This window comes from Melitaea cinxia, chromosome 14 (assembly GCF_905220565.1).
Source record: "Melitaea cinxia chromosome 14, ilMelCinx1.1, whole genome shotgun sequence".
In the NCBI taxonomy this organism is placed as follows: Eukaryota; Metazoa; Arthropoda; class Insecta; order Lepidoptera; family Nymphalidae; genus Melitaea; species Melitaea cinxia.
In genome coordinates, this window is record NC_059407.1 from 8,610,053 (window position 1) to 8,633,233 (window position 23,181).

The following is a 23,181-nucleotide window of genomic DNA, read 5'->3' on the forward strand; positions in this document are numbered from 1 at the left end:
GACCTTAATTTACATCGACAAGTAATACTAAATACAAATTATTAGGTATTATAACAAACTGCTCATCAGACCACGACGGTTACAAATAAGTCGGTTAGTAAATTATTCGATTTTCGAAAGGACGAATGGGTAGACAGACGTAGGTAACTCGCCAATTATGAAAAAAGGAATCTTATATATATAACAATGAATGTTTGTCTGTATGTCTTTTATAGGATTGTAAACATATGCATTTCATCATGTCACGATCTTCAACAAAGTGTTGTGCATGAGCCCACAAAGGTTTCTGAGTTATGGTACGACCAAAAAAAAAAACATTAGCAAGGAGCGCAGGGAGAGGGTTTTTAGACGTCGTGTAACAAGTCAACTTATGTTTTCATGTATATTTGCAAACAATTATGACTATTTGTGAATTTTAAATATATATATGTTCCATTGGTACGGGTTGCTGGACAGGGGTCTTTTCTTATACATATAATGATATACAGATACACTATATTTCAATATCGCCAGTATAAAATTTTACCCTCGGTTCAAAGATTATTCTGAAATTTTTAGCTGAAAGTGAAAGTCCGTCCACTGGTTCCGTACTAGGTATTGGATCTTCTTCCGGAATCTTCAGGTTAAAGGTTTGCAAAAGAAACGTCAAAAACATAAACAGTTCTGATCTTGCCAATCCTTCCCCAATGCATCGCCTCCTTCCTGATGAAAAATAACAAAAATAAGTATAATAAATACACAATATACTTACGTACTAAAAATTATTCATTATATTTGCAAAAATATTGGCTACTGGACATACACTTAAAGTGATAAAAATTATATTTATTAAATTTATTTGTGTTGATGGTTTAAGGTATCTATAACAAAGCAATTGAGTAACATTTTGTTTATCTTACTTGAACTTATACATTTCGTTTCTTTTTAATTATGTTATGTAAATATTTTCTCAGCTTGAGCTCTTTATTAAATATTACGTGACATCGAATAATTTTCTGCTTTCGAAAACAAATTATATTTGTTGCACCTGATAGGCGATAAATATATTCTAGATAATATTGCTTGTTTGCTTAGTAAATGAATTTTATCCTTAATTTGACATTCATAGAAATTTTTACGAGCAATTATAAATGTTGTTTTTGTCGAAACTTAATTATGAAGTCGTTAACTTATGAAAACATCGAAGACTATAATGATCATATTTCCACTGCCTACATGCCTGCACCATTATACCTGTTCCATTTTACATTTAAACTAACTTTTTAAATGTTTTGTAAAATCTTTAATTGACCTTTGATAATTAAGAACTATTGTGATGAATGATTATATATACTTAGGATTTAGGAATGTGCTTAAATTATGTATAGATATTGTTATTAGAATTATGGTTATCTTGACGATAAATCTCAGCACCTACTTTCCAAATGAGGGATAGCTTCACATTAACGATAATTAATTTAATAAATAGATTGCTCTTAATATAATCATTTTAATTTGAAAAATAATGATTCAAAATTGCTTTGGAAACCTAGAATAAGAAATAGATAAAGATTTTTTTTTTATTTGATTTAATTGTATTTTAATTTATTAATCCTCCAACGCATTGGAGCAGCGTGGTGGATTAGGCTCTGATCCTTCTCCTACATGGGTAAAGAGGCCTATAACTAGCAGTGGGATATAACAGGTTGAAGCAATAGCAATCGAGCAGTAATTTATTTATACTCGTGTTTTTAACACGAAATTGCTTCAATGATCATTAATCGTGTCCAGCTTTGCGATAAACAATCGCAGTTTGTAAAATTTAATATGAAAAAAGTTAAAAATATATTCCTAAATATGAACTTTAATCACATAAAATAGTAAAAGTTTCACTGGATTCGTATAATAATTTTGTTTAAATTACCACATCCAAATGGCATTAACCATTCATCTTGTATTAAATTTCCTTCTTTAGTCAAAAAACGCTCCGGACGAAATATTTGAGGATCTTTCCAGTGGCGACCGTTATGTAAATCATAGATGGCAAGTAGTATAAACGTCCCCTGTAAGAGACAAGCGTCAATGTACATAAAACTAAAAAAAAAAAACTTTCTTTTTAACCTAAAGTAGGAGGTCCTGAATTCGACTTTATTTATTTAATGAAACAACTTTTTTCGGATTTTATCGCGGTTTATTATGCGTAGATAGGACTAAATAAGATATTGATGTATGTCGGTTAGTTTCGAATAACTTTGTAACGTTGGGACGTCTGACACCTCAGTCCTCCCGTGACCATGGTTGCTGTAAAGTATCCGAAACGTCGGGAATCAAAAGTTAATAATAAACCGCGATAAAATCCGAAAAAAGTTGTTTCATTAAATGAGTAAAATTCGCGTAAACATTAGAAAACAATATGTGAACCAGTATCGACTTTATTTTTTTATGTGTGTTACGTCAACTTTTTACTGGGAAAACTGTTTTCGAAAGGTGGCGCTAGTCATGTGATGTCGTCATTAACATTGGATTGAGATCTGTTGAGTACTTTTTGATCTATCTCTAATAATGCGTATTTACTTGACTATTGGTCGATGTAATTGAAGTCGTTTTTTTTTTTTTTGTTTGGGAGCAAACAATTATTTATAATGAAGCATTCGATCCTTGTCAACCAGCTATACCAGGGCTCTAGTTTGAAACTAATTATTGTGTTTTTTTATTGGTAAAATGACATGATACATGAAAATACTTTAATAATAATTTTTATACTTTTGCATTTTTTAACCGACTTCAAAAAAGGAGGTTACTCAATTCGACCGTATATATATATTTTTTTTATGTATTCTCGGGGATAACTGTGTCGTGTATAAGCCGATTTTGATAATTCTTTTTTTTTTGTTGAAAAGGAGATACCCAGGTGTGGTACCATGATACAGAAAGCAGGATTTGATGATGGGATCCCAGAAAAATCGAGGGAAACCTTTGAAAATCCGCACAACTTTTTACTGGGTACACCCAGTATTACCGACCGACCCCAGTATTACCGATTTTGATGATTTTTAATTTAATCGAAAGCCGATTTTTATCAATGGTCACATTTAAATTTCATCAAGATCTGATTACAACCTTTGGATCAATCTTTGATAATGCGTATTTACTTCACTATTTTTTCCTCTACCTACGTTGCATTATTTGTCGATGTAATGAAGTCGGTTTTTTTCGTTTGCCAGCAAACATAATTATTTAAATAAAACTACCCAGCTAGCTACCGTATGCATATTGGCTAATTTTGTCCATAACTTTAACGAAGTACACTTTGCGGGAGACGGTTTACAAAATTTATAATCAGCAACATTTGCAATATTACTTTAGGTATAAGGTAGTTTCCAAGCTTAGCGTCATCTAAGGCCATGTGAGGTATTCCAACTGCTGCCACACTTGATATTCGCAGCGTTTCTAATAGCACGGCTTCTGTGTAAACCATTCTGTTGAAAAAAAATATAGCCTGCATTTTTATATTGCTACAGCCAGAAAGCGTCCTACTTTTCGGCTAAAGTATTTTATTTGAAAGAGATCTTATCTCTTTATCCACTGATATACATAGGTGCTAAAACCCTCAAAATACAGTTTTCTGAATGTTCAGTTTCTGTTCCTTTGGAACCAAGTTGGAACTTATTCTACGATGAAAATGATTTGCTATTTATAAATTTATTAGTAATCTTTGAGATAATACTTAATTTATCAATATTATAAAGTAACACTATGTTTTTGACATTAGGAATATAATACATTTTATTATGTACGACTTTTGGAATATCCAGAGTTTTAATTTTTCTGGCGGAAATAATATTTGAAATTCAGATTCTTAAGAATATTTTAATGTAGCGTGGATAAACTTCAAAAGAAATAAGATTCAAGTATCCTTCGATATAGGATGTAATTTAGTTTTTAGTCATCTCATATGAAGCTAATTTTATCTGAAAATATTTTATTGTATTTGTGTCATTTTGACGTAGAAATTTTGATTTAGCTAACACAAACGCGTCATTTTGTAGAGTAACGATAGTTTTAGCGCGAAAGTGTAACAAACATCTATCCGCTCATTTTTATATATTTTTAGCTTAATATAATATGTACAAGAATTCCAATGTTAGGTTCATTAGATAGAGCTATTACCTATTTCGATCAGTCAGAGAGGGCTGTCGGGATCCAATTTCCATATCGATTTCCTGTTGTAATCTTTTCTGAATTTTCTGATCTCTTACTACATGTAATAGCATGAATACTGCCGTGTTACTGACTGTTTCCACTCCAGCTTCAAGTAGGTCAAGACATATAACTTGAAGTTCTTCGTCGGTCACTAATTGGAAAATTTAACTACAGTGAGGATAAATTTAATTAAATCTTGTAAAAACTACACGAAATCTTAATCCTTTTCATACAAAATATTTTTAAGTTAAAATGCATAGAGCATGACGATAAATAGCAAGAAAAACTAAACAAAAATTAGATTAAAATCTTTTAATTATTAAAAACCATTTATGACTTCTAAAATATTAATAAAATTAAAAATACCAACATTATATTTTATTATATTTTTATGACATTATCAATGATGTTGCCAAAATTAATTGCACTATTCTTGAGCACATGAACAGTGTTGATGAGATGGTCAATTTTTTTAATCGTGAGATTATCGCGTTATTTTATCGACACGCTCCACTGCGGAAAGTAAAACTAAAACATAAATGTGTTCCATGGTTCAATAGTGATTTAAAAAAAGCGATGGCTAAGCGAGATCATGCTTTCCGTAGGTTTAAGAAGGAGCGACCTGCTGTTAACTGGTCTATAAGGCTGGAAGGAATCGATGCAATCAGTTATGTCGTAACTCAAAACGCCGCTATTATCATGAAAACATTGTTCCACAACGGATTTATTAAAACTCTTAAAAAGTTTGGGTATAGGCAAACAACTTACTCCTATAGAAAATACCACGTCAGACGTCAACCATTTTTCATCTTCATCTGCTATTGATCCACAAATTAAATCCAACATTCATAGTTTGCCCAAGTCCGATATTCCTCCATTTACTTTTTCGCCTGTCGATGTGACTGAGATACAAAAACATCTACGGGCCATTACCTCGAAGGCTTCCGGCTGCGATGGGATAAGTCGTACAATGGTAATGTTTATCGCTAATATAATCCTTGCTCCCTTCACCTATATCATAAATTCTTCTTTGTCATCACATTTCTACCCGGAAGAGTGGCGTAAGGCCTTTATTCTCCCACTACCAAAAATCCCCAATCCATTCTTACCTACTCACTACCGTCCCATTTCTATACTACCTTTTTTATCCAAGATTATTGAATCCGTTGTCCACCGTCAATTATCCTCTTTTCTAACTGAGCACGATCTTTTTGATCCACTGCAATCAGGTTTTCGAGCGAGCTACAGTACATCGACAGCTCTTTTAAAGATCACTGAAGATATGAGAGAGGGCATGGAGAACAAATGTGTAACGGTATTAGTCCTAATAGATTTTAGCAATGCATTTAACGCTGTCGACCATGATCTGCTTCTAGCACTCCTGACTCGTTACTCTAGCTCGGCTTCCGCTATTAACTGGTTTTCTTCATATCTTAGCGGGCGTAGGCAGGCTATTCGTACTGACGAGGGAATCTCCGACTGGTGCGAAGTGGGTGCTGGTGTTCCTCAAGGCGGTATATTATCTCCTCTATTATTTTCTCTTTTTATTAATTCAATTACTTCTTATTTAAAATGCCAGTACCACCTTTATGCCGATGACCTGCAGCTTTATAAACAGACAAAGGTTAGTGATCTACATTCTACTATTCATCTTATGAATCAAGATCTAACGCGTATACACAACTGGTCATTGAATCATGGTGTAGCTGTCAATGTCGCCAAGTGCCAAGCGGTTATCGTGGGCAGTTCTCGGCAACTGGTCTTGATTGATACAAATTCTTTACCGAACCTGTTTTTTGATAGAATTCCAATACCATTTACTTCAAAGGTTAAGGATCTGGGCATAATTATTGATAAGTCCCTTTAATGGTCCGATCAAGTGAATGAAGTTTCGCGTAAATTTTACTCAACATTGCATCCCTTACTACACTTTAAGCATTTCTTGCCAACTAAGGCCAAGCTCCACTTGGTGAATATCTTACTTTTACCCATAATCGAGTACGGCGATGTGTGTTTTTTCTGGACCTCAATCAGGTCCATTTGAACAAACTCGATCGATTGCTCAACGCCTGCATTCATTTCGTTTTCGGCTTGCGGAAGTATGATCATATTTCCCATTACAGATCTCTCCTTAAATGGCTACCTATCCGTGAGCGTAGGAACTTGAGAATTCTTTGTTTACTCTTCACTATTCTATCCCATCCTACTACCCCTTCTTACCTTAAAAGTAAGTTCACTTTCCTTTCCGAATCTCATGAAAGATCTCTCCGCTCTTCAAATAATCTATCTCTTTCTACTCCTATTCGTCGGTCTGGGTTTTTGTCTGATTCATTCGCTGTTTCTGCTGTTCGTCTCTGGAATATGTTACCTGAATCCATCCCTAAAGCTTCTTCACGTGACTCATTTAAGAGCCAAGTTAAAAGGTTCTTCTTAGCCAAAATTTAACCTAATTTGGTGAACTCAATAAACACTGTAATTGTGTTTTGATTATTATTGTCGTCAGCTTATTAAGTATTTTGTATGTATGTATGTATATAGGCATGTAGGTATGTATGTATTTATATATATGTGTATATGTATGCAAGTTTGTATCTGTTTATGTATGTTTATATTTTTATGGTATTTATTGTATATGAATTATTTGCTCATGTATATACTAAGCCACTAACGTTACTCTATATTTCCTCCCTTTTTTTTCTTCTTTATTTGAATTTTACTGGTAATCGATTTTGCACACCTACAAACGTCTGCTCTTGTATGTCCTAAGGTTGGCTGGTAGAGAATGCTTTTAGCATTAAGCCCGCCTTTTGTACAATTCTATAATGTATTGTGCAATAAAGTATTAATAAATAATAAATAAATAAATTATTAACGATTTACAATTAGTTTGTTGAAATTATGAATTCATTAAGATGAATTAAGATATAACTTAAAACTTGTAGTCAATTAACTGACTGACATCATTGAATGACAGGGTTTATATTTTGTAAAAATAAACGTAACTATATCTATGTTATGATCTGTATCTGTCTATTAAAATGACTTTAATATAATGCAATATGATACCGTGACCTTTATTGATTAAGGATAATAATCAGTAATAAATAACGAGTTCATAAATTAGAATTATTAAAAGTTTCTTTACAACTAACAGCAATGTATTTTTAGTTTAACCCTCTCATAAAAATTGAGAATACAGAATTCAATATAATTCAGTATACAGAAATTATTTTTAATTAGTCTTTGATTTGATTGAATGAGTAGTTTGCGATTTGAAACAACTTGTAAAATATTTTATAGGTGAAAATAAATTGGAGTTTTTTTGAATGAAAAATTCTTTATAAGTGGGACGAAATCATAAACAAACTTAATAAACAGATTCAATATGATTCATCATATCAGCATTTCGCAGTCCACTACTGGACATAGGCCCCCACAAGCCAAAAATGACGTGAACTCATGTATTTTGCCCATAGCCACCACGCTGGGCAGGCGGGTTGGTGACCGCAGGGCTTGCTTTGTCGCACCGAAGACGCTGCTGTCCGTCTTCGGCCTGTGTATTTCAAAGCCTACAGTTGGATGGTTATCCCGCCATCGGTCGGCTTTTAAAGTTCCAAGGTAGTAGTGGAACTGTGTTATCCATTAGTCGCCTCTTACGACACCCACGGGAAGAGAGGGAGTGGCTAAATTCTTTAATGCCGTAACCACACAGTACAACATTATTATTAATTCAATATATTATTATTAATGAAAAATTATACGCACAACAATCTTTCTTTTCTGCCATCATTTCAATCAAGAGCATGTCGATAACATCTTTTGGATTCTTTAGATCAATTGAAGCTCGGTGTTCGCTGATGGTGTTCTAAAAATTAAACTATTATATAATGTATAGTATATAATGAATCACAAACATACATGTGTATCATCTACCCTCTTAAAGTTTTGGATTTATTTACTCACAAATTGACGTCTTCAAATGTGTGATTGTACCAAACATAATTTATTTAACATACTTGATTTTCAAGTAGTCTCATAAGACAATTACCATTTATGATGAACAAAAACTAGTTAAGCGTAACAAAAAATGTTATTCTTACGTCAAATACTATTCTTAAGTATTATTAAAGAGGTAAAATACTATGTTACGTACATAATTTGTTTTTCAATTTCAGGGTAATTTTGAAGAATCAATTTTGTTCATTTTTTTATATTGTTATGCCATTGTCTTAAAATTAAGTATTAAGTAATTTGCTATTTCCTGAAACCGAACCTTGTTTACTTTGATTTATTGGCTTACTATGAATTATCATTTTTAGTTTCCAGATTAAAGAATTTATCCAACTTTTGTACATAATTATTAAACATAATAAACATCTGATTATATTTTAAATGTTTCATTAAAAAGTAAGACATAGACATTTATGCAAAATACTTACTTTTAAAAAAGTATATAACGAATCGTGAATTGATTTTAATTCTGTATATCCAATGATATCAGGCATGAAATATCTGAGAAATGGCATAAAATTCAAAATACCACCGCTCATGTCTGCCAACTTGAAAGATCTTGTAATGAGATCGCATAAGATATTTAGCTGTTCATCTTTTAAATCATACCTAAATATACAAAATAACGTTAACAATGTTAGAGGTGACCGACAGTATCCATCAATTAGAAATTAAATAGAGTTTAAGAAAGTTTTTCATTCAATGCGAATTTTATAAAGTCAGTCATCATTCATCATCATCATTACAGCCTATACAGTCCACTGCTGGACACACGCCTCCCCAAGTTCGCGCCAGACATCCCGGTTTTCCGCAATCCCCATCCAGTCTACACCGGCAATCTTACGTAGATCGTCGGTCCAACAGGCCGGAGGACGTCCCACACTGCGTTTGACAAGACGCGGTCTCCATTCCAGGACCCGTCTGCTCCAAATTTTATAAATTAATGTTGTTTTATTTCATTTTATCACTCTCTCGTATTAATATTTATTTTCGGAATTAAGATAAGTTAAGGTGTGTTTCAATTTTTGTCAGGTATAGAGGAAAATGAGTTTTCGAATAAATGTTACAAATTTCTTGGGATTTGTAAAGTATTTCCTAATTTCAAAATACAAAAAATAAGCACCTTTTCCCAGCAACTAATTTCCAGAGAATGTTAACGACGGAAACGTCGAACATATGATTCACTGTCACAGGTTTTCCCGTCTCAGACATACGAAGTTCAATAAGAGCTCTACATTCTTCACTTATATTACTTTCCATTGTATGTGAACCGTAGCCGAAATTTTTAAGACTTTTCAATACCAAACGTCTTGTTTTATTCCACGTTGATCCATCAGAAAATACTAATCCTGTATTCAAAAATAAATTATTGGTATATTTCTAAAAGAAGGTTGTATTAGATGTTTAATAAAGTAATTCGAAGATCAGAACATTCAAAATCAAATCTAAATTAAAAATTGATTCAAAAAGGATAGCCGATGTAATGTAAGGCAGGAGTAACTTAGGCTGGCCTCGAGAGGGACCCCGTCCAGGTACACAGGTTACTCTGGATGGGATCCAGGTCCGGCCCAGATGAGGTACCTGAATCTCAACCTGGACGGGAGGTGGGCTTTCGGGCCTCATTTTAACCAGCTAGCCCCGAGAGTCGTGAGAGCCACCGTCTCACTGGGGAGGCTGCTGCCGAACGTGGGTGGTCCGAGTGCCCATTGCCGTCGGCTGTACTCCGGAGTCATTCAGAGTATAGCCATGTACGGGGCACCTGTCTGGGCGGACGCCCTCGGTCGCACCAACAGAATTGCAGGCGGAGATCCTCGCCGAAATTTACCACTTCGTGGCGGCGAGGAGATCCCGGGGGGAGCCCCCAACGTTGGAGGAGGTCGCACGCATGCGGAGGCAGGCGCAGGACACCCTGTTGCAGCGGTGGACGGAGGACCTGGCCCCACCGGTCCCCGGGCAGTCCGGTCCTTAAAAAGTGGGTGAGGCGGCGGTTCGGGCCGCTGACCTTCCGTTTGGTGCAGGTATTTTCCGGACACAGGTGCTTCGGTAAGTACCTGCACCAAATCGCGAGACGGGAGGTGACTCCAGCCTGCCACAAGTGTGGGGCACCAGAGGATACGGCACTCCACACGCTGGAGGTGTGCGCCGTGTGAGAGTTACAGCGGCGCGCGCTTTCGGCGATCCTCGGACGGGATCTCTCACTGCCGAGCGTCGTAAAAGCCATGCTCGACAGTGGGAGATCGTGGCAGGCGGAGCGGGCAAGGGAGAATGACGTCTCCGCTGATCCACTCCGGCGCAGACGTACGGGGGCAAGGAGGAGACGATTTGTCCACCTCCTCCCCCCCCCCTCGTAATAGTGGGGCCGCCGGCCGATAGTCGGGGACTTCGGCCGGCCGGGCGACACGGCCCCACACTTTTGAGGGGTGGCCTTGTTGTGAGCGAGGCCACCCCACCATTGTGCCAGGGCCCGGAGGCTTTATCCGGGCCTACCGCAGGGGCGAGGTGGCGAATGCTAGCGCGACCCCATCTCGCCCCACCCAGGCGGACGACTGCTCACACGTGGTGGTTTTTAGTCAGTAGGAGTCTGACATAACCCTCTGGCGCCCCCGCGCTGGAGGGTATCCATGATGGATTTTCCCTACGTAAAAAAAAGGAGTAACTTAGGCTACTTTTATTTAACGAATTTATTTATTTTGTAACTCTGCGAACTGAACGATATTTTTTTTTAATTTCACGCGGACGAAGTCGCGGGTACAGTTAGTACATTGTAGTTCTTTATTAGTCAACCTTCTCCAACGTAATGAATGTCAATTGGCGAAAATGTAAGTACCTATACTTCTGACTTTCGCACTTTTAAATTGCCGGTAGTATATAATTGAAATGTAAGGACAAATATTACTGTTAATAGATATTGATTTAGTAGAATATATTCTTAATATTTCTGATATCTTTTAAAACAATATCATATGTAGCCTAATTCTATTATATTTTAAAGATATTTTATCTACTTACACAAGGTACACTGTAAACAAGCTACATTGTATAAGATTTTCAAAATTTTTTAAAAAGTACTTAATGATGAAACAATCATTTCATTTAGTTAATGATTTTTTAATTACAGGATTTTTTGAAAAATATACGTGTTTACGAAAATTTACTGTTATGAAATATTTACTTACCAATTTTTTTTCCAAATGATCTCATTAAGTAAAAAAATCCATTTGGCCTTCCGTCGAAAACATCTCTGGTCGATACTTCCTTAATAAAATGCTTACCAGAAACAACGACAACATTTACAAAACCAAGACGTAATCCCAGAATATTTCCGTACTTATGTGACCAATTTTGCCAAATACTGTGATGATATTTAAACTTTTTCAAATTTAACCAAACTGATAATAAATTACCTAGTAACGGCACCAAAGGGGGTCCTAAAATAATAATTTAAAATATCTTTAACTGTATATATATATTTTTTTAATGATATTATATTAATTAACCTGGTGGATATGAAGGTGGTTTTTGAATAAGTTCCTTAAAAATAATTAGAAATAAAATAAATATGATTAACGCCCACATCTTTTTACGTGAAAGAGTAAAGTAAGACTAAAAAAATCATTGAAGCTTTGTTCCCATATTTTTTTAGATAAAATCGCAAATCTTACGTAATAGCATTAGTTATTCAAACCTGGAAGTAGAAGACGTCAGCTTTCAATACAATAACTCAATTATTCCTTGGTACTTTTCTAAAGTTATCGAAAAAATCAAATAGGTCAATTGTATTTTTGGAACCCCATACGCTTCGTTACGTCTCGTACGATCTCGTAGTCACTTCGATTTGAAAAAAGGAAATTTGGAGGAAATATACATCACGATAAATTCCAAATTAAGAAACTAGCATTTTACGTCAATAACATGAATAAAAAGTTTTAAGCGCAATATTTTGTATGATACATACATTTAATGTAATCCCTTTTTTTCTTCTTAATGTGAATTTTACTAATACTCAATTTTACACACCTACAAACGTCTACTCTTATATGCCCTAAGGTTGGCTGGTCGAGAATGCTTTAAGCACTAAGCCCGCCTTTTGTACAATTCTTTAATGTATTGTGCAATTAAGTATTAATAAATAAATGTACCTACGTAAATTTAATGCAGAGGCTTTAATTATTGTAAGAAATCAATAGAAAATTTAAATAAATTAAAAGTAAAAACTTAAAAAAACAAGCTTTTATTTTAAATGCGCTCAAAGAATAAAATAAAATTGTAGTATCAACATATGTGCTGTGTGGCTACGGCACTAAAGAATTTAGCCACCCCCTCTCTTCCCGTGGGTGTCGTAAGAGGCGACTAAGGGATAACAAGGTTCCACAACCACCTTGGAACTTAAGAAGCCGACCGATGGCGGGATAACCATCCAACTGCTGGCTTTGAAATACACAGGCCGAAGACGGGCAGCAGCGTCTTCGGTGCGACAAAGCCAGTACTGCGGTCACCAACCCGCCTGCCCAGCGTGGTGACTATGGGCAAAACACTTCACGTTATTTTTGGCGTAAACTTGTGGAGGCCTATGTCCAGCAGTGGACTGTATAGGCTGTAATGATTATGATCAACATATAACGTTTAACACAATTTAGAAGCTGGTCGCGAGATCTGAGTATTCATGTTTACTTAGTTTCAAAAAGGTTACTTTTTATCGCTGCACAGGTGTTAGAGTCTGGTACTCTCAGCAAATCCATTTGATATCCATGATGTAGGAAAGCATAAAAAACTTAGTCAGTCATCTTTGGTGTTCCGCCATGCTGGATTTAGAATGACGTTACATAGCAACAATCATGTATTGACATCTGAACTAAACATGTGCACAAAATTTTAGCCGGTTGTTGTTTGAAGAAGCTTCAAAATTGAGTTGCAAGATTCCACCCTAACAAACATACATAGTTACATGCCATACTAGTGAAACCTGGTAACTAGATGTTACAAATATACAAATATCTTAAATATTATACAGTAAATAAACACAACCGCTCTTGTATAGTGGTAAATGTACCATGTACACGCCCAAACAGCCGCGGTTTGAGGGTTCGATTCCCGCTCGTGATTGATCGCTATTAGTACAAAAAAAAATTTCTAGTTTGGACGTCTATCCTTGTGGACACTAACCGCTGCCCCTGCTGTGGCTCCCCACCGTGCCTAGGAGAGCATGTTAAGTAGTCAGTCCCGGTTGTTATCATATACACCTGATAGCAATCGTTACTCATAGTAGAGAATATATCCGCTGACCCTCAGAGTAGCAACGTGGTGGGTAAAGCTCCGATCCTTTTTCTACATGGAGAACAAGGCCAATGCCTAGCAGTGGGACGTAACAGGCTGAATCGATCGTGAAATAAACGCCCACCGTAAAGGAACAGAGTTGAAGCTAAACCGCCACCAGATAATTGCGTTTAGCAGAAAATACGTGTCTCAGAATGTCTTCTAAAACGAGTAGGTTTCATTGGCATCAAATAAAATACCGTGTGGAAACAAACACAAAAACAAAAGTTATGGTTCAAACACAAAATTTGCCATTAAGAGCCATTTCACAATTTTACGCTCTGCAAGTTTAGGTAAATTTGGTCGCATCGCGCGAGTCGAACGAGCCGCGCGATCTTTGTGCTAGTACGTATAGTGTGACAACCAAAAGACCATCGTGATCATTTTCTGATGTATAATAAAAATTATAACTATGGTATAAAATGTTTTTTACATAATTAATTTGTTAAAAATTTCACGTATGTTATATAACAACAGTCAATAAATTTAAAATAAAATTAAAAAAATCAATTTTATGAAACAATTTTTTTAAATTGATTTAGTTTTTTCAGTTTACAAATGAATCTAATATTTACGATATGAATAAAAAAGCATTTAATGACATCGACACCGACAAACATATTAATTAACAAATAACAAGACAAACAGATTGAAATGCCTATTTGTATTGATAGTGAGAAAAGAAAATTAAATTATACATTTGTTTACAGAAATTATCATTATATTATTTTACAGTCATTTTCGTAATATGTTTATTTTATTATGAAAGTATCAAATGCGTTTTATCCGCTATAACAACAGGCGCTTGGCGCGTGTGAGCGAAAGAGACGGCTGCGCAGAATTTGACGTGGACCTTACCTCTAAGAGCGCTAGCGCTCGACTGATTTACCGGGCTTGATGCGTGGCAATATATACTATCTTTTTATTATTTAATATAAAATGTATTAAAAATAATTACATCTTTTAATTATTTTTTTTGTATTCCTTAATGATGTAAGTTTACTTTGATGAAGATAGTTCGTTAAAATTTCTTAGTTTTCTAAGAGAAATATCGCTTTTAAAATTGTACTTATTTGGAAAATATTCGTAACTTTAAATTTTTTTTATCGTTTAATAGAGATACAAATGGAATAAAAATCTATGATAGTGGACAACAAAATTATATTCCACATATTATGATATTTTTTTAAAATGGTTTCAACGTAGAGGTTATTGAAAAGTAGGACTTCAAAGTATACATTGCGACCGTTTACCCAGGGAGGAGGCTGATGAAAAGGTTAATAATTTTATACACATAATATAAATCAAAATTCTGATCTGACTATGGACTACAACAAAGGTTGCTCTATTATATTTCAAGAATATAAATTCATTATTGCATCCAACACTGAGATTAACGACGTCAAAATATTACAATTTCGCGGATTGTTACCGATTTTTGTGAAATGGCTCTTAATGAACGTATCATAACATGGATAGCCTGGATTTTAACACTGACAGCTATAGTACCGAGTCACTTGTTCTGTTCAATAGGCCATGCCAGCTACTGGATATCTACGTAAATATAATTAATATAATTTTAATATTCTACACTTAATTATTTGTTATCTTAAATAAATATGACTTATTTATAGGACTATTCATAGGATTCTTAGTTACTTGATAGAAAAGAAATTAAAATACAAATCAAAGCATTAAACCTTGCTCAATACTTATGAATAATAAACGCTGTTCTTCTTAACCAATAGCATCATTAATAATTAAAAAAAAGAATAGAAAACATTAAGTTGTCGTGAAGAAGCAGTCGCGGAAAACTACAATGATTATTTATGTAATAATTAAAATAAATAAATAATGTTATTATTTACTAGTTATTTATAAAAAATCCGCTTGCTATGCAAGTATTATTGTAAAATCATGACATAGATCATAAATAGGAGAACGCATTCTAAACACCTTACTACCAGTAAAAACTGGTAATTTAAAAATAATATTTTTAACAACATTTCTTTTATTTTCCTTGCTTCGAGGCAATTTTGTCAACAGTATTTTTACGTATAGGTAATTAAATATTAAACACAGTAGATAAGTGATATATTTTTGGGGATATTAATAATATATAATAGGTGATATTTCGTGCCGAACTATTATTACATGTGTTACGACGATTATTTACTTATTCGCAGTGTACGTTTTTTTTTTTGAATCGAAATGTCGTCCAATATAAACCTGAATACAAAATTTTATCTCAATCGGTTGAAGATATATACTTCAAAATTGAGTTGCAAGATTCCACCCTAACAAAGATAAATTCTTACATACATACTTATATACATTGCAAGTTAAAAGAAAGCTTTTAAAAAGAAGGAATCATCGTAATTATGTACGCCTAAAATGTTTAAAAGTTCTTATCTCTGAATCTACCAATCTCATTTTAATCGTGATTTTAAGTTTAAATTCAAAACGCCTTTTCAGCAGTAAGATGTTGTTAACATTTATTTTTAAAATTATTCTACTTCATCATCATCATCATCATTACAGCCTATACAGTCCACTGCTGGACATAGACCTCCACAAGTTTACGACAAAAATAACGTGAACTCATGTGTTATAGTCACCACGCTGGGCAGGCGGGTTGGTGACCGCAGGGCTGGCTTTGTCGCACCGAAGACGCTGCTGCCCATCTTCGGCCTGTGTATTTTAAAGCCAGCAGTTGGATGGTTATCCCGCCACCGGTCGGCTTTTTAAGTTCCAAGGTGGTAGCGGAACTGTGTTATCCCTTAGTCGCCTCTTACGACACCCACGGGAAGAGAGGGGGTGGCTATATTCTTTAGTACCGTAGCCACACAGTATTCTACTTATTTTATAGCAAGTAATAACGACACGCACCTACTCTAAACATTGCGACTTTCCAATAATTCTGTCACTTATAATATTAATAAATATTTTTAAGATATACTGTATTATTTTAATATACATAGTATTAACAAAATTGTTTAAAATAGTTTTTTTTTACATAATTTTCATTAAAAAATCAATATAAGTAATATTCTTAAAATAGTATTTTATGATGAGACTTTTGAACTTAACGAAATCGCATAGTGAGTTGGTTCATTTGTTTTGTTTAAAATGATGACATTTGTATTTATTAATTGTGTAAAGTAATATGATGACGGTATTCCAGTGATAACGATTTAAAATAAAATATATAAAGAAGGCGTATGAGTATAAGCGAGTTGTTATTGCTCGCACTGTTCAATACGCGCTATAAAACTAACTGAGAGTCCAAGCTAACGCATTTTACATTGTGTCATTGACGGCTGTAGACTTCTCCGATATTATCTCCTTTATTTACATTCATTTTAGCTTATTAGTAGTGAAGTGATGGCTCCGATCAACGTTGATGTCGTAAACGGTAGCAAGGTCGAGTCTTCTGCTAAAAAGTCTCTACCTGAAGTGGAAACCGATAGTAATGGACAGGAACACAAGAGGTACGATTTAATTTATAATGTATGTTTTGGTAATTTTTTTATCAAAATGTATCTGCATTCATTGGAAATCAAAGTTAAGTAACAATAAATACATTTATCATTTGAAGTGATAAGATAACGACCACATGTCATAGAACAATTGTCAGCAAGTCGAGTCTCAACTAGGGTTAATTGGAAATGTTTTCTGTCAATGTTTCAGACAATTGTGTGATAGACGAATATTTAACTCTGAATATCGTTAAGTACCCCACCCCACCTATTTGTTTGTTGATTACTGTAGACAAGGATAAAAAAATATATTTCATAAGGAGATATGTTATCGTTCCTGAGATACGATAGTTATGAATCAGATGGTATTAGCTAATTGACGTGTCAATGACATATTATATTGCCGGTGCATGTTTTATACTCGATGGCTTTTTTGTAGATATTTGCTTGTATTTTTATTGCCTCCTTATAACCTTGAAAACTTGTTTAAACAGGGTAACTGATTCTCTTAAGACGTCCGTTCTAAAAAGGTGCAAATGAAACCTTGTTGGTGTATCTTCGTCATAAATCTGACAGCCATTATGTTCATCCGTCCATTTGTTTGTCACAGTGAAATATCTTATATCGGTTTTTTTTTAATGTAGGATATATATCCACAGGCTTATAATGCCCATGCTTTTGTTATTCCAAATTTTTAATTTTGATTATTTGGAATAAATATCGGGCTGGTTGGAGGTGACACTTAAAACTTTTACGAAATATATCTTTAAATGACCGCTTAACTAAGAACTGATAAAATTAAAAGGTTACTAATAAACGGGACCTCTTCAATGATTAAGTGTGTACTTAATCATTGACGGTATAAGAAATTTGTTTTTTTTTTTAAATAATTTCGCTCTTAAAAAATGTGTGTATAAAATTAAAACGGAACTCTTCGTGTGTGATTTTATTTCGTACGAAGCCGGTTTTCGTAATTATTTTATATTTTAAAAGTTTTTAAATTTATATTAAATTATAACTTAAATTATTTTATTACAAAAAATATGACTTGTCAAATGTTATGATTTAAAATAATAATATAATTTCATACTATCGTACGATAATAAATATCGCTCTTTGAAATCAATTCCAATTACGAGTCCGTCCATTTATGATGACGTACAATATAAATAACCGCACTTGTGTAGTCGTGCGTGTGCGTGCGCAGCTTAGGCGCTTAGATACATACGGTTTGCGGGTTCGTTTCCCGCTTGGGATGGATTTGTATTTGTACAGATATTTCTTTTCGGTTTGGATGTCTGCCCTTATGGGTCTCACCACCGTGCCTCAGAGAACACGTTAAGCTGTCGGTCCCGGTTGTTATGTACACACATGTATACACATGTATATGATAAAAACCGGGCAGCTAGCGATCGTTACACATATTAGGATTAGGTAATATATTCGCCAACCACAGTGGAGCAGCGTGGTAGATAAAGCCCCCGATCCTTCTTTTATATGGGGAAAGAGGCCCACAAGTGGAATGTTACAGGCTGAATCATGATTGTGAATATAAGCTTACTTATTGGTAAATGTATTGTTTTCATCATAAGTTTTTATCAAAAATGATGTATTGTTTTATTCGAGTAGGTTTATTTTTTATATGTAATTTAAAACAAAAAAGACAAAATATATTGCATAACGACCGAGCACTTGCAAATCTTTTTAATCTACTTCAAAAAAATGAGGAGGTTCTTAATTCAAATTACTTTTAGAGTTATCTCTAGTAATGCGTATTTAATTAATCATTTGTTCGACTTCCTACGTTATATTACTTGTCTATATTAATTCAGTCGGTTTTTTTGTCGCCTTGGATTAATGATTTCCATGAAACTCTGTTGCCAATTATATAAATAATTATAATAACTAACTTAAATATAGCCTCAAGCACGTCACTATTAAATTTGATTGTATGTATTTAAATATAACGGCAACATCATGTCCGTGCTACGATTTTATAATAATGACGCGAGTTTCTAATTTTTAATAATATACCTAGTTACCTATATAGGTTCTCGTAGATAGTCTAGATTGTAGAATCTTGATGAAGTTTAATTATACAAGCCTTTTACTTACGTAAGAGATACCTAGTTAAATATTACTACAGTTTAGAGTTAAGTAGAGAGAGTTTTACCTCAGAGTTTGCAGTTATTTTAGGTGTTACACACCTACATTTGCAGTTATTTTAGGTGTTATTTTTAATCGACTTCAAAAAAGGAGTAGATTCATTTGACTGTATTTTTGTTAGCCATAACTTTTTACTGAGTGTACCGATTTTGAAGAATATTTTTTTTAATTGAAAGCTGGTGATTGTCATGTGGTCCTGATGATTACTATTAGAGTTATCTCAAGAAATGCGTATTGGATTAATATTTTTTTCGACTACCTGCGTTATGTTACTTGTCGATGTCAATTGAAATTGTTTTTTTTTCGTTTGCAAGCAAACACAATTATGTGTATACGATATCGTGATAGGTTTTAATAAATATAGTTTAACAATTGAATGATAGGTATATTTATGTAGTTAAGTGAATTTTATTTGTTCTATTTTTCATACACATTCCCTATTATATGTATGCCGTGAAGTACAAAAGCATTTGAGTTATAGGTATGTATTTGTATTTTCTTGCGTAAAATAAACTTCACGTCAGGTTTTGAGATTAGTTTCGCTATTCGCTATTTTGTTTATCTATACAAATAAATAAAATTGAGAGTTTGTAATATTAGAATAACCACTTTTTACCAAATGCATATCGATGTATATACACGGTACATATACCAAAATAACATTTTTTACAATTTTTGTCTGTCTATCTATCGGTGTGTTTGTTCCGGCTAATCTCTGAAACGGCTGGACCGATTTTGACGGGACTTTCACTGGCAGATAGCTGATGTAACAAGGAGTAACATGGGCTACTTTTATTTTAGAAATTTGTTTATTTTATAACTCTGCGAACTGAACAATAACTTTTTTGTTATGTTCCACGCGGATAAAGTTGCGGGAACAGCTAGTCTATAATATTTCGTGCAAAGTGGAGGCCAAAAAAAGTTATATTAACAAATTAAAAATAGATTATGCTATTGCTTTCTAAGAGAGCGTGTAGGATATATTGCAAAATTTGACCTTAATTATTTGCAGGTACTCTTATGAGACGTTGGTGGAGATTGCGAACTTCCTGCTCGCAAAGACTTCGGTGAGACCTACAATAGGAGTTATATGCGGCTCTGGGATGGGTTCGTATTGGAACGAGGGTATATATAATTGTTTTAAATTATATGTGTATTCAGACTTTTATGCTATATTGAAAATAACATAATATTCATAAGATATATTATTAATATATTTACTGACTGACGGTAACGTTGTTTTGCCATATATGTTATTAACCTCCTTAATCCAACTTAGGGATATGAAAAATAGATTTTGGCTGATTCTCAGACCTACCCGATTTACACAAAAAAATTAATAAAAATCTGTCTACCCGTTTCGGGGGAGTATTTTAACTAATACTGTGACACGAGAATTTTATATATAAGATATTTAAAATTTACATAACGGCAACAACACATTTTTGCGTTAAAATTTTTGATAAAAATAAATAGTGTATTTTTTTTTTAAATTAATATTCACACAATTTATTTAAAACTATATAAATTTACTCGCGCTCTATTAATTTACTGTAAATGTATTAAATTTAATTTGTAAAATTTTATTAAACGTTTGCTTTTGAAACGTAAAAACAGTAAAAAAAAAATAGTTTGTGCCCCTTTTCTTCGCTGAAATATACATGGTGTCACTTGCCACTAACAAAAATTGTCAACTAGAACAGGCTTGTTATTTACAAGGCGGATAAGGCGGAAAAAAGCGGAAAACCGTTAAATATTTGTGCTATTTTAAAATATACACCTGCCATTTATTAAAACTATTCTTGCAAATAATTTAATATATATATTTATACCTAATTTTGAGTTATTTATGCTCTCAATTAGTTGATTTAAGTTGTTTAATAACAAACGCAATCTCTTTAAACAGAACACGTAACCGATGTTACCATCTAAAGGTCTCATGTTTTATTATGTTTGTTATACGCTGTATGCTTCAGCCTGTAATATCCCACCTCTGGGCGTAAGCCTCTTTCCCCATATACGAGAAGGATCAGAGATTTTTTAACCACGCTGCTCCAATGCGGGTTGGCGGATATATTCCCTACTATGAGATGGAACGATAGCTTAACATGCTCTCCGAAGCACGGTGGGGAGACCCACAAGGACTGTACAAGCACCCAGACCACGGCAAACATCTACATGGCCAATACAAATGATTGTCATGTACGGGGATCGAACCCGCAACCGCTAGCCCAACGTTGCGTTGTGCTAACACGTGTCACATTATATTTGTTGTATTTATAATATTATTTACTAATACTAGATATAAGATTTCTTTATAAAACTAATAACATATTATGTAATGTGATGTACTACGTCGAATATAAAATAAATAAAAATGTATAAATTTATATACAAACTATATTACAACCAAATTATATGCGTTAACAGGATCCTTAGCTGAAACGATAAAGGATGCGCAATGTATTCCATACGAGGAAATCCCAAATTTCCCGGTCAGTACAGTGGAAGGGCATCATGGACGCTTGGTTTTTGGTTATCTCGCTGACGTCCCAGTAGTTGCTATGCAAGGTCGTTTCCACTATTATGAAGGCTATCCACTTTGGAAGGTAATATACAGAAAGCATTTGCGTACTGCAGATATTATATTACAAATTTTTATTTCAATTATTTTATAAACATTACTAGCTGACTCAGCAAACGTTGTCTTGCCGCTAAGCGCTATTTAAAAATAGGTGTTGGTGGTAGAAGGGTGAAAATTTAGGGTTGTGTGTATTTTTCAACACCCAATCATAATAAAATAAAAAATAAATAATTTACCTAAAAATTTAAAAAAAAAATAGGGGTGGACTAGAGTTAATATTGAGGGAGATGAAAAATAGATGTTGTTCGATTCTCAGACCGACCCAATATGCCCACAAAATTTCATGAGAATCGGTCAAGCCGTTTCGGAGGAGTTTAACTACAAACATCGCGACACGAGAATTTTATATATTAGATATAGTTGCTTTATATTAAAGAAATGTGAGAATAGCGACTATTGAAAAAGTTTTTAAAATGGCAAATCTTTTATTTTTACTTTCAATTTTCCTAGTATCTCGGGTAAGATTATTCTTATGTACGGAATAGATACGTGACGAAAAGGTTATAAAAAATTCAATAAACAACCAAGAAGTGCGTTATACTAGACTATATAATTTTTCGTACAGTTACTTTTATATTAAATGAATTTAAATACAAATAGTAAAACTCCAGCAGTGTGACCAAAGCTGGGGGAAATGGGGGTAGGGTCCACAACGCGTTTGCGATGCTTCTGGTATTGCAGACATCTTTAAAGGGGCCTACTCAAAGCACTGCCTGCAGGGCCCTGCTTGCAGTGCCACTGCCGATCGTATTGTATGTATGCATGCAGGGCCGATATTTTAATTGTTCACCCTGTCGCAGGGCCGCAGTGTCGTTCTGCCAGCCCGACACACGATCTCCCCACTCCGTAAACTGCAATCAGGGACATGTGTAGCTCGGTCGGGCCGATTTAGACCACCATTTTGTTTACGTCGGTACATTGCGACGTTTGTCTACTCTATTTGACCTGGGGTTTGTCTTGTCAGTGGTTGTCATTTAGCAATTAATCAGTTAGTTGGTGGTTAGTTGGTTTGGTTTTATTATATTATTTGTTTGGCTCTGTTTTCTTCAAGAAAAATGAGCCAGCGAGAAAAAGACGTGTGGAGGGACGTAATCTAATTGTATAGGGATTTGCCATGTCTTTGGAAAACTAACCACGATCATTATCATAACAAAGATATGCGGTCGCAGGCTTATGTCGCTTTTACATGAAAAATATAAAACTTTTTTACACCAGTGCTTCCTTTTTTTCTTTTGAACGCTACAAGTACTCAATACAGTCAAACCCAATGCTATTTTTTGGTGTTTGAATAATGTAGGAGCCATTTATAAAAACTGACGAATTTAGGCAAGGACAAAGAGAACACAAGTGAACACGACAACGTATGCCGCGTAAATGATTTGCAGT

At 34.2% G+C, this 23,181-nt stretch overlaps 2 protein-coding genes across 2 annotated transcripts in view; one reads left to right on the forward strand and one right to left on the reverse strand.

The window, feature by feature from the left end:
* Window positions 1–373: 373 nt before the first annotated feature.
* Window positions 374–11,769, reverse strand: LOC123659785 (farnesoate epoxidase-like). The gene is made up of 9 exons (XM_045594958.1): window positions 11,691–11,769; window positions 11,370–11,621; window positions 9,317–9,542; window positions 8,622–8,802; window positions 7,951–8,047; window positions 4,150–4,333; window positions 3,341–3,458; window positions 1,904–2,042; window positions 374–702 (listed from the first exon to the last, which is right to left on the reverse strand). Exons 1-9 carry the CDS (start codon window positions 11,767–11,769, stop codon window positions 494–496), a joined length of 1,485 nt encoding a protein of 494 aa, XP_045450914.1. The 3' UTR covers window positions 374–493.
* A 5,121-nt stretch (window positions 11,770–16,890) lies between these two features.
* Window positions 16,891–23,181, forward strand: part of LOC123659915 (purine nucleoside phosphorylase-like) — a 12,451-nt gene continuing 6,160 nt past the window's right edge. Inside the window, exons 1-3 of the mRNA XM_045595079.1 lie at window positions 16,891–16,997; window positions 20,164–20,276; window positions 21,582–21,760. Coding sequence (XP_045451035.1) covers window positions 16,891–16,997; window positions 20,164–20,276; window positions 21,582–21,760 — 399 coding nt within the window. The remainder of the gene's footprint in view (window positions 16,998–20,163; window positions 20,277–21,581; window positions 21,761–23,181) is intronic.